The sequence below is a fragment of the Lonchura striata genome, chromosome 3 (assembly GCF_046129695.1).
Source record: "Lonchura striata isolate bLonStr1 chromosome 3, bLonStr1.mat, whole genome shotgun sequence".
NCBI lineage: Eukaryota > Metazoa > Chordata > Aves > Passeriformes > Estrildidae > Lonchura > Lonchura striata.
This window is the reverse complement of record NC_134605.1, coordinates 28200432-28212882: the sequence shown is the minus strand read 5'-3', so window position 1 is coordinate 28212882 and position 12451 is coordinate 28200432. Positions and strand designations below refer to the sequence as shown.

Here is a 12451-nt window from a genome sequence, read left to right as displayed (position 1 = left end):
CCAGTGACCAACCCAGGACAGTCCCCAACACACCCAGCAAGCAGGACCCCAGTTCTGACACACTACACATTCCACCTGTGTCCAAAATCAGCATTTCTAAATTAAGTCTCCATGTGCACTGATTCTGTACTTTTAACAACTTGCGTCAGGGCTTGTTCTGTATTTTAACAGTCCACTTCAAATAATCCAAATATTTCTGCAAAGATTATTTTCCCCCAGCTCGTTGTTTTAAGCATTTGACCTTTGTCTTCACCATCCCCTGTCTGTTCTACATCTCTAATCTTATCTTCTTAACATTTTGCATTTGTAACTTCTCACCTGAATGACATGATTTTCTAGTGCTTGACAAAGCTGCCTCTGTGCCTTCTGGGTGTGTGAAAGGCATCTTTAAATAGCCAGGCAGGGTAAATCATCTTCCTTCCCCCTACTCACTCTGTAAATGTAATCCAGCAAAGGAGCTCTGGATGCATGTTGATCCTCCACAGCACCAGCAGACACAGGCTCCAGCAGCATTTTCATGGGCAGTGCCATGCACCAGTCCAGCAAGCAAAGTAGCAGTGAAACTATGAACTGAACAAGAATACGGACCACACTGATTAGGTACGTCCTATTAAATTTACCCAGACTTTAGGGTATGAATTGGAAAGTTTAAAATTCAGCTCTGGTTCGGAGCAATCTCATTTAAAACCCCCCTCAAACTGCACAAAGAATGGAGACAGCCCTTTTCAGTGACACACCTTCTTATCCACTTCCATGGAGGAGTATTCAGCACCAGGCAGAAGAAACGCGATGGTGGCCACCAGGATCTGCAGCCAAACAAACCAAGTATCAGAAAGGCAATCAGCTTCTTCCCCTGTGGAGACAGACCTCTACTGCACAGGGCATGGAACAGGTTAAGTTCTCCTAGGAGCAACCAACTGCCCGTGCCAATCAACGAAAACATTTTACTGAGCATTTTGCACACAAGTCACTACAAACGGGGGACCTACACTGTGGTCCAGGGAGTGTAGCAAGTAACTCTCTAACAATAAAAAAAAGGAGGAGTTAACAAAATCACAGCAGCCCAAGGAAGGGATTAAGACAACTTTGCATACGATTTCGATGCAAACTTTTTAAAGAATCTGACGTACTTCCGTAATTTTCCGGCACAGAGAGGATTCATACTCCTGAAGCTTCTGCCAGTAAGACACCAGCAGCTGAAGGACGTCACAAGCTACCTGAGCTACCAGCTTATTGGAAAACTAGAAGAAAAAAGGTGATTAAAAGTAAAATAAAATATTCAGATACAATACACTGCATTCAGTTTTTCTACATTTCATTATTTTGCATCTTTGCAAACAATAAAAAATGTTAGTGTTGTGAGATCACATTGTCAGCATTAGGAACCAGCAGGTTTGACACTGTCTATATGATATTTTATGTGAGTTTGCTGGAGAAGAAGTCTATAGGCACACAGGCTGTTTTTGCAAATATTCTGCATACGTGCAGAGGACACCATAGCAGCAGCCTGTGCCTCAGATTATCAGTGATTATTTTCAAAGTGAAAATGACTTTTTTTCCCTAAGCAGTTTGATCAGAGCCCACCACAGCAATACCTTCAGTGTCACACCTATGACATTGATGGCTTTCTTCACATGGGGGTGGCTCGTGCACTGCGTGAGCTCCTCACAGATCCACACGCTGAGGCCACAGATGGCGATGCATCTTTGTGAAAAGGAAAAGGGAGCTGGTCATGAGATTTAGGGGAATATACAGAGGGAAAAAAAAGCACAAAGATGAGATCTCTCTTTCCCCTCCAACACGACAGGCCAGCACCTTCACAGTGCAGAGTATAGCTTAACTTCACAGAACCAAACCACAAGGCAGCAGCAGAAGATAAGCAGCAAGAAAGACTTTTCCAAGCCATAAATGGACTTCATAATGTTAAAGATAGTTTCCAACCTAACTAATTCTATGATATTTTCCCATTTCTTTTACTCGGTATTTTACCTTGCAGCTTCACTTGGCTCCTCTGTAGCATTCTTCAATAAAATATTTATGAGGCAATACTGAAATAACAAAATAAATTAGAATAAGCATCTTTTTTCATACATCTACTTTAAAGTTGTTTAATTTTAGTTACAGGTGAAGTCACTTTAATTCTCTGTCTGTTGCTAAAGCATCTTTACCTCATGATAGTTGTATTTTGTCAAGGGAGAAACACTGATTACAACTCAAATATACAGGCCCTTGAGGACAAATCAAATTAGCTAATAATTAATGTATAGTAGCAAGAGGAAATCAATTAATTTACAGTGTCAAGGGGCAGTTACAAACAAGTGGTGGTCACTCCATACACACTGTAGTGTTTAGATTCTAACCAAAACACGTTATGAAAAAGTTAGCATATTATTTAGTACAGAAAAGATAAAACTGTCTTAATTTTAGAAGTAAGACATGTCCAGTTACTTTCCAAGGCCAGATGAAGAAGGAGACAAGCATGTGAAGGGATTTCTGCATTCCCTTTGGTTTTGCCTGCTCAGGCCACATGAGGAACTCAGAGATTCCTCTCCAGCCATCCCTAATTTTGAGCAGTGGATCACTGTGGTGCCTCACATTTATCAAAAGCAACAGAAGCTTGTGAGGGTAACCACTTGGGTAGGAATTAAGTCAGTTCATAGGGAAACCAGGTTAGGCTACCTAAGGATTTACAATAAATGTGGCTTTACCTTCAAATCTGCAGTTCCTGTGATGCTCTCGCCAGCTTCTGAGATGGGTCCCAACCTTGGGATTCCTTGGTAGATGTTTGGAAAGCACACAAGAGCACCAAGGATGGTGTGAGCTTCAGACCGGGGAGCCTGGCAAAGGACAAATAGGCAGAAATAGTCCCTAAAAAAATATTCACTAAAATAGTCACTGAAATAGTCCTTCAGATGTGGAAATGCCTTCAGCTCTGAGGCCAGTGTGCACTGCCATACTCAGACTGCTAGATTCACACATGATTCCTGCAGCATTGAGCTGTCCCAGGGAACACAACCCAGGAGCTTTTCCTCTGCAACTCCAGCAAGAACTGGGTGTAAGCAGTACCTAACACACACCTTCCTGCCTGTGCTTTCTCTGCTGTGCTGCTCCGTTCTTCTGGTGAGGCTGAGCTGCTCCTCCACTGGCACCTGGCCCCACTCCTGAGCACATCCTACATCTTTAATACTTCCCTTCATTATTCAATCCGACAGTCAGCCATTTAATGCTGACAGGAAGTACAGAACCCCCAGAAGAGCAGCTGAGTGAGGAGGTGAAGCACTAATCCAGCACTGCTATGAGATGATCATGTGGCACAGAGAGAAGTGTGTGCAGAACCCACTCACACTCGCTGCACAGGTAATGCCAATGTGCAGAGAGATCCCTACTCCAATAGAGCCATCAAAAGCTCCACAGCACAAGCTATAAGCACATTAACTGCTGTGTAATATTGAAAATGCAATGCACACCTAGTTTTATGCATGAGGAGAAAAGGAAGAGGGTGGTTTGGTTTGTGTTTTTTTCCTGGAAAATTGAGCATCCATTCCTTACTAGCATTTAAGCTTTGGATCAACAGTGAGGCTGACCAAGCTCTTTGAGTGCCAACGGAAGAAGCGTGGCTGGATAACCATTCCAGTTCTGCTGAAACAGTAGAGGGCTGTGGCACTGCATAGGGCCACCTGCTCAGCCATGCAAATGTCAAGAGCAGCAGCAAAAGCCCTGCGCAGAACAGACTGAAAGGTCTCTTGTGAGCTGGTGCTTCACAAGCAACAGAGCTTTCCTGTTTCTCCCAGGACTGCCAGACCTTTACCTTTATTTTGGCAACTCCTTATTGATTTGCTATTTTACTTATCCTTTGATAATTTAATAGTTTATAGAGTCACATTTCTGTTAGTGCTGACATTTAGCCTGAGATGCTGCGTCACCCAGAGTTCCCTGCTCTCCCTTGGTGTTTGCTTGCTGCAGTGGCACTCATGGGGCTCTACAGGTGTGCAGCAGTATCAGCCAGGACACTCTTTCCTTACCTCAGCCTTTGGATCAAACACCTCTGCAGCACCAGCATGTTGCCTTATCCCAGGATTTCCCACCCCAGCTGCCCCAGGATCCACCCCAAGAGCCCAGTCAGCATGGCTGTACCGAATCAGCTGTACTCACCTCCAGAGTGTCTGTGCTCAGCACACGTGCTGCCGCTCCAAGGAAGTCCCCGATCAGCATTGTGAAGCCTGGCAGCCCCAGGAAGAAGAACCACGGCAGGCAGTGCTTTATGATGGTGTTCAGGATGTCCTGCAAGAGAAAGCACCTGTGAGAAAAGCCAGGAAGCCAGAAAGCAAAAGGGACAGTGTCAGAAGATTTAACTTTGAGGTTCCCTAGTCCCACACTGATTGAGATGCAAATTCCCAGAGCACTGTGTGCAAACTGACCTCCATGTATTCATCACCTTCCACTTCAGGGGTGTGGAGTAGCCAAAGTGCATCTGGTATTTTGATAAAACATTTGTACCCCTAAATTCCTATTCAAAGCCTACACTGCCATTCATGTCTCTTCATGCCAAAACACAACCATTCTGTTAAAACAAGACTTTGGATTCAAGCATCCAAACATTTAATGGACTTAACATGAATCACTGCAGCAGGCCAGAGAAGTGAGTTCCTCAAATCTGTCAGAATTCTATGCCACAAGAACACAAGCTGCCCCTCCCAGGCCCGCTCTCTGCTTCAGGTGCCCTGAAGGAACAGAGCAGCAGCCCCAGCTTTGCTCACCATCACCCTGTGGTACAGAACACATTCCAGATAAGCCTTTCATCTTTAATCCTTCCACATTTTATGTCTTCACAGTCTCTCCAAACTAGACCAAAGTTCCTATACTTAAGACTTCTTCCCTGCAAACTTTCAGCAAGTCTAAAGTTAGGCATAAAATCTATATAATCCTTTATTTGTGACACTGTATTTGCTGAAAAGTTACATCAAGCTATTGCTATACTGAGTAGATAATTATTCAATAAAATTTTGAAAAGCTGCAAAGGAAAACCTTTTTCCATGTCCATCCTTACTGGTTTCATGATGTGTCAAAGACAGCCTGAGCTAGAGACCCCCATAATGTGCCCACATGCTCAATCTTTACAGCAGAAGCTAAAGCTGACAAAACCAATTTTCTCTTCACAAAGTGAAGCTTGAACATCTCCACTGTATTCTCAAAGCCCTCTAAACACCTGCACAGCCCCTACTTAGTGTTCCACTAAGTGTCTGTAACACCAGTGTCCTATGAAGAAATTGCTATATATTCAAACATACAGTATTAGTTTTTAACATAGTAGCAGATCATGCTTTCACTTTCTTGAATAAGATAAAATGCCACTCAAGTTAATGTTTAAACTTGTTTTAATCACTTCCTTTGGTACATTTTAAGTCAATATGGGTCAGTGCAAACATTGAGAAGCAGAGCAGATGGACATAGCCGCTCATAAAGCGGGTGGTAAAACCTTGGTTGGCGCAGAACAAAGGACATACCTTGTTATAATTAAGGGCTGATTAATGTTCCGTGCTGGTCCAGCACAGCACACCTGTACAGCAGGGCCAGGTAAAGCTGGGCAAGCCCTGAGCAGGGCAGCAGATGGGAGCAGGCTGCTGCTGACATGTGTCACAATAAAAGAGCCCAGCCTAACCTGACCGGGGAGGTGGTGGCACAGGGAGCTGCTCCAAACAACTGCACTAACTCCTGTCCTCACTCCAGAGCTCCCATCTGTCACACACCAGGGCACAGATCCTGGCCACGCTCCCTGCACAGAACACTTCTTACAGTGGCGTAAGGAGAACCACAAAACATTACTGTCATACATGAATGCTGTGACAGCACACACCGTCTAAAAGGCTCCAGGGATTTACTCGCCAGTTACAAGTTGCAGTGCTACTAAAAAGAAATAATTTCCCATTGCAAGAAACCTTTCAAAAATTCCCTTTGAAAAGCTCTTGAAGCAGTCTTCGGCTTCCCTTCAAATTCCCAGCATGGGCTGTTGGCTACAGTGATACACACCCAGGAACCATCTCCCTAGGGAGGGCCCACAGAAACCTGCTCAGCCAGGCTCACCCCAGGCACTGAGCACATCACCCTGGGCATTTTGGGTCACTGCACTTCAACTCGGGCTGGACAGACTGTCCCCTGCCCGTGGGGACACGGTCAGCACCAGCCCAGGACAGCGCACACAGGTAGCCTGCCAGGTTTGTCCCCTTTCCCAGTCAGCAGAGCGCCCAGCTCACAACACCACAGAATCTGGGGCAGCAATCCAGGAGCTCAGGCAGCTTATCAGCAGAGAGAGGCTTGTGAGAGGGTGAGGGAGCCAGGACATCTGTGCTATCAGTGATATGGCAAAATCAGGTAATTCAAACAGAGCCAGGCTTCCTTCCCTCCCTGCAAACGTAAACTCTGGGTAGCAGCTCCCAGCCTGGTCAATGAATCACTTTAATTGAATGCTATATACATAGCAACTGGAAAACATAAGCCATAAGAAAAACATATGGTGATGGCCATGGAAATTGGTTTACTCATTCTGCACAGTGTTGTTGCTTTACTTCTTTCATAATTGACCTTTAGAATGATAAATGTGTAAAATAATTTTGGTTTATTATGGCTCCAAACCTTTCAGCAATTACACAAAATGAAAATTTAAAAGGAAGTATTCATTCTGGAAGCATTTCCATTGTTTACATAATTGCACAGCTACAATTTAGTGCTCATGTTGTTAAAGAAAAGTGAAAAAGGACCATTATGGACTATTTCAATTCAGAATGATGCTCTGTGGTGTTAAAGCTGGGGAAGAGGGGAGAGGAGGGGGCAATTGCATGCATGTCCTTCTCAAATGCATTAACCCTATAAATGGCATAATATTTCAGTGTAGGTTAATCTAGTAATTCAAATTATAAGGTCGTAAACATCCACTGAATAAGCAAAATAAATCCATGCAAGTTCACTGAAAGGTCAATTGCAAAAATATTCTTCACCTAATTTTTGTTCAAGATTTTGCAGATTACAGGTGTAACCAAATAGCCTGCCAGCTGCCTACCTCATGTTTCCAATTGTCCCTCTACAGGAACAACATGGATTTTCCACTGAAAGTTCACTCTGTTCCTCACCAACAGATACCTCACTGGCAGCTGAGATCTATAGCATGGTAAAGATTATTAATTTACAGAAGGCTTAAGACTTCCCTTTTCTACTTTAAAGGAACAAATGCTTCCATTTACTTATGCCAAGTTTTCCTACCTACCATGAAGTTTTAAGTAAGAGTTAACTTGTCAAAAATTAAGTTCCGACACAAATTTACGAAGTATTTTGACAACCTTGCGAGACCCTGGATTCATTTATCAGAAAGCTCTATTTCGATGTGCTAGGTAAAACCTAACCCCAAAACGGTTACATTTTATAGCCCATGTCCCTGAGGCTGGAATACACTAGAGAGAGTTTTTTTAATTTCTCCCATTTTGGAGCATGTCTGATACTTTCACAAGTGGGGAGAGCAATAGGATAAAAGACTAGAATAAATATTTTGGTTTGTGCACACACAGAGCACTCCCTGAGCATGAAGTGGATACAGCTACAAGGGTGTGGGTGCCAAGGCCACAGCACTGCCTGGAATGTGGAGGTGCCTTTGTGTCCCCACATACATCTCTCCTAAGTGCCTGTGGCAGCACTGCTCCAAGCTCTGACAGACAGAACATGGACCACAACAGCAGAATTTGGGTGGGATGGATGCAACTTAGGAAGGGCAAATGAATTACAGCAAAATAAATAGAAAAGAACAAAACTACCAAAATCATTCCTAAATGCACAGCTCTTGCAGTTGGCAGGACCTGGCTTCCCCTTGCTTCCAGTCAATCTTCCAGCTCTTTTATCCAGCACTCCCAGCCTGGTGTGGGTGAGCAGAGGGGGATGTGAGAGTTCCTATGAGACACTGGCATTTGGACTTTTGTTTGTCCCTACTGGAAACATGCTGTCTGTTAACACTTTTTCAAAGCACTCAAAGAACATAATGGGAGCACACAGGCAAATTTTCCACAGGAAATGAGATAAAGGGTGAATTAAAAGAGGGAGAAAATCATGGCAGCCATTGGAAAGAAGTCTTGAGAAGCTAAAATAGATTAATCTAAGCCTTAATAGACTACATTAAGGCTACTTCCTTTTAAATGACAGTTTAAAGAATCTAAACAGCACAATGGTTTCTGTACAACTAAGGGTCCTCGTGTGCAACACCATCAGGCATAAATCCATAATCCACAAATCGTTCCACAGGGAAGAAAAGCAAAGCTACTCATTTATTGCACCTTTACATGGCTGCTGCTGCACGCTGCTCCTGGCTGCTGAGTGACAACTGGGCAGATGCAGATACACAGTTTGTGGTAACTGGGAGTGGGGCTACAGCTGTGCAGGACTGGTGAACAGTATTGAAGGATGTGGTGGTGTGTTTTCGGTTCCTATTTGGTTATATTTGTTATATTTGCTCAGTTATATTTGTTATTGGTATGTTTTGTAATGTTATTTGGTTCATCCTGGTTCTCCCCCACATTGTAATGGTTCTTTCCCTAGTTTTCCCGCCTTGTCCTCCCTTCCCGCCTTTCCAGTATCTGTCCATCAGGCAAGATGGTGCAAGTAGTCATTTAAATTAAAAAGTGCCCTATCCTCACCTAAATGGCTAGCAGATACGGAGACAACAGAGCACTGCGGCTAGCTAGGGCTGCCTAGAGAAGATCGGTCGGAGTCTTCCGGAGCGAGGCAGCAGCAGTTGGCAATGAGACTTGGAGTGCCCAGGTGGTACTGACCAATCACCAAAGGGAACAGAGGGCACACAGGCGTAATGCACATGAGATGAAGGGTATAAAAGGCTCTACTGAAGAACAAGAAAGTGCTGATGCTTGAAGCCTTCCTTGATGGTTGTACCTCCACATTTGGGGTAATCTGGTGACCCCGACACAATCCCAAGGTGATTTAGGCACATGACTGCAGACCTAAGAGCAGTAAGATGGTGGAACCAGGGAGACCAGGAGCTTGCACGTCTAGATGACTTCTAAATAAACCCACCAGCACCACATGAGCAGGTCGGAGCTCGGGAATGGGGGCTTAAATATCGGCAAAAGAAGGGTCCATATTGGACATTCTGCTGTTAATATTACAAAGTAAAGGTATTAAGCACGAAGAGTGGGTGCTACACACTTTTTCTGTTTGCTACAAAAGAAATAGAGTAAGGCTACACACTTTGCTTATTTGGTACAGAGCAAGGCTACAAACTTTGCTTATTTAGTATAAGGAAGATGGAGCGAACCTGCATAGTTTGCTTATTTGGTACAAAGGAAGTGGCCTGGGAGCAGACACACAAACTGCCTTCTTCATTAAAATGTGGGCAAGTACCAGCCAAGCCTTCACCTGTGCTGCTGCCTCCTGCTCCCCGCAGGTGCAGTGCAGTGAGCCCTGTGTCCTCCTGCCCAGTGGCAGCCGCAGTCTGGATGGGTCCCGGGACGATGGCAGTTTCCCCGACTGCCAGTGTGCGCAGCAATACCACAGAAGGACGTGGCACAGTGGTGTGATCCGAGCAGTGGTCACCTGGTGGGAGTAGCTACCAGGCAAGGAAAGAGAAACACAAACCACAGCCAGTGTACTGGTAGCCTGTGCCGCAGCTGGCGCCGTAGCAGCAGCATGGCCCCTACACAGTGCGGGAGGTTTGCCGAGTTGCTGCAGCACGACACACTGGAACAAAAACAATGTGGAGCTCCAAGAGGTGGAGTCAGAGCTGCACAGAAAGCACATAAGAGAGGCTTGCAGGAACCAGCTAATGCAACAAAAAATGAAAAAGGAACCAGGAGAATTTCTTAAAGCAGCAGTGGGGGCTGGAGACAGAATAGCTCTATTAAGCAGTACAATGTGTTTGTTTGCTGGTGAAACACATGTATTGTGTTTGTGAATTGCAGCAAGATCGGGACAACACAATACCGGGTGAAGCAGCTTGCAATACAAGTTGCTGTGACTGTGCTAATCTCCAAAAGATGTTTTCGATGCTGGCAAAAGGCACATTTCAAGCTTACTTAGAAATTACATCATTTCGGGGGTATTGCTGTCACAGTACTGCAACACTCAGGATCACCTTGTTTATGTTGAAATGAAACACAAAAATTTTGCCATTTTTAGTAGCAAAAAATGGATTTATTTGACTGGATAGTTTCATGGCATTCTGTCTGCCCTTAGAATGGTAGGAATATCTGATTTACAGCAAAACAGGTAGACTCGGGAAAAGTACTACCTAAAGAGCAAGAACTTTGAGTTGCATATATAAACTACTGCTCCTTATTCTTATTAGCTGGACTGAACTTGGAATTGTGACAATTTGTATCATAGAAAGCTCATTTATAGAGAGCAGTACAGTTAATTTCTAGTATCAGTCTCATGCAATAATTACAGTTTGTTTGCCTTAGAGTAATCATAAATAATGCCTCTTATTCTACAGAAGCTGATAAAACCAAAGATGCCTTAACAGAAGCCTTATATGACTTAAGAAATTTACTTCACAGCTCTTATTTTTCACAGAATTCATAGAATTCCTAGGTTGGAAGAGACCTTAAAGATTAACAAGTCCAACCCATGCCCTAACACCTCAACTAAATCATGGCACCCAGTGCCACATCCGGCCTTTTTTAAAATACATCCAGGGATGGTGACCCCACCACCTCCCTGGGCAGACCATTCCAGAATTTTATCACTCTTTCTGTAAAAAGCTTTTTCCTAATATCCAACATACATTTCCCTTGATGCAGCTTGAGACTGTGTCCTCTGGTTCTGTCAGTGCTGCCTGGAGAAAAGAGACCACCCCCACTTGACTGCAACCACCTTTTAGGAAGTTGTAGAGTGATAAGGTCACTCCTGAGTCTCTTTTTCTCCAGGCTAAACTACTCCCAGCTCCCTATGCCTAGTTGTAGCTACTACAGTGTCAAAACTAAATAACTGGGAATTTCTTTTTTTACAAGACTAAGGAATAGAGTGCTAGATCTTGCAGATAATCATCTCATTGAGGAAGCTGTTATAGGTCACTGTGTCTTCTTCAAATCTCTAAGTGTGACCTGTATTGCAAATTAATGAATATGTGCTAAGACAGAGTGGAGCATGGCAGAATAAAGCTACTTGGAAAAGGTTATGCCAAGGAATTGTATGTATTCAGCAATTTTCTTTGCAATCCTGTTCTATTTTACAACCTAATCTATTCTCCACTAAGATGTGCTAAAGATAAACATTGCAGATGTCTTTGTGTGCAGAAAGGAAGGAGAGGTAATTAAAAATCTGCATGATGCGAAGTCTTTGGGTACTGTATAATGTAGTGGAAGAACCTAGGGCAAGGCAGTATCTGGTACTGGCCTCCATCATAGATGAGGCCAAAAGGACAAACACTGAATGGTGAAAAAGATGTACTGCTTTTGCAGCTTTTGTCAAGACTAATAATGGACCTAGTCATGTAGCTCAGCATATGTTACTAGTATTTCACATTCTTTAACTGGTCTAGCTGCTGTAATACATTTTCATTCTATGCTTAAAGCCTTTCTTCAAAAACAAAAAAGGGGGAATGGTGAGTGAAACCATACAGGCAAGAGTTTGGAAAATTGTGTTTACATTGAATCATCCTTACTATTCCTCCCTCTTGTACAATGCCTGCTCATTACATTCAACCTGTGTTGGATAATGCCCCTCGAAGCAACTAACCTGGCTGGGGCTCACCTGAATCCTTGAAATAAGCAAAAATGTATGGGTGATGGAAACATACAGATTCTATCTTATTCTTGTATGTTACTTTATGAAGTTGTAGAACTATTGATGGAATTATACAGCTGATAATGAATTTTTATAGTTATTGATATTGTTAAAATTCTATAGCTATTGAAAGAATTATATAGCTGTTGATTTTGTTAATATCCTAATATGTAGCCTTTGGCTTATTCTTGTATGTTACTATTGATATTGTCAATATTCTCTAAATATAGGTATAAGGATTTTGATTGTCAATATTCCATAAGTGTAGGTATAAAGATTTTGATGATATGTAATGTAGGTTTGGGGAATTAATCAAGATCAGTACACAGACGCATTACAGAGCTAGTGGAACCTACACAAAAAGATACTTGACCATGTTTGCTATTTCTTCTGCAAGGGCCCTATAGGAGGATGGTAGACATGCCATTTATTTAAAAGAAAAGAAAGGGGGAACTGCAGGCACTCAGTTTGTGGTAATTAGGAGTGGGGCTACAGCTGTGCAGGACTGGTGAACAGTATTGAAAGCAATGAGACAAGGAGTGCCCAGGTGTACTGACCAATCAGCAAAGGGAACAGAGAGCAGGCAGGTGTCATGCATGAACGTGAGGGGTGTAAAATGTTCTACTGAAGAACAAGAAGGTGCTGATGCTTGAAGCCTTCTTTGGTGTCAGTTGTA

General features: G+C 43.3%; 1 protein-coding gene across 3 annotated transcripts in view; it reads right to left on the bottom strand.

Moving 5' to 3' along the window:
• Nucleotides 1–12451, bottom strand: part of RALGAPA2 (Ral GTPase activating protein catalytic subunit alpha 2) — a 94487-nt gene that overhangs the window by 49113 nt on the left and 32923 nt on the right. For all 3 annotated transcript variants that reach the window (XM_021543322.3, XM_077782009.1, XM_077782010.1), the window contains exons 25-31: nucleotides 4153–4281; nucleotides 2709–2837; nucleotides 1990–2048; nucleotides 1596–1704; nucleotides 1131–1241; nucleotides 738–806; nucleotides 433–570 (exon numbers count right to left, since the gene is read on the bottom strand). In XM_021543322.3, coding sequence (XP_021398997.2) covers nucleotides 433–570; nucleotides 738–806; nucleotides 1131–1241; nucleotides 1596–1704; nucleotides 1990–2048; nucleotides 2709–2837; nucleotides 4153–4281 — 744 coding nt within the window. The remainder of the gene's footprint in view (nucleotides 1–432; nucleotides 571–737; nucleotides 807–1130; nucleotides 1242–1595; nucleotides 1705–1989; nucleotides 2049–2708; nucleotides 2838–4152; nucleotides 4282–12451) is intronic.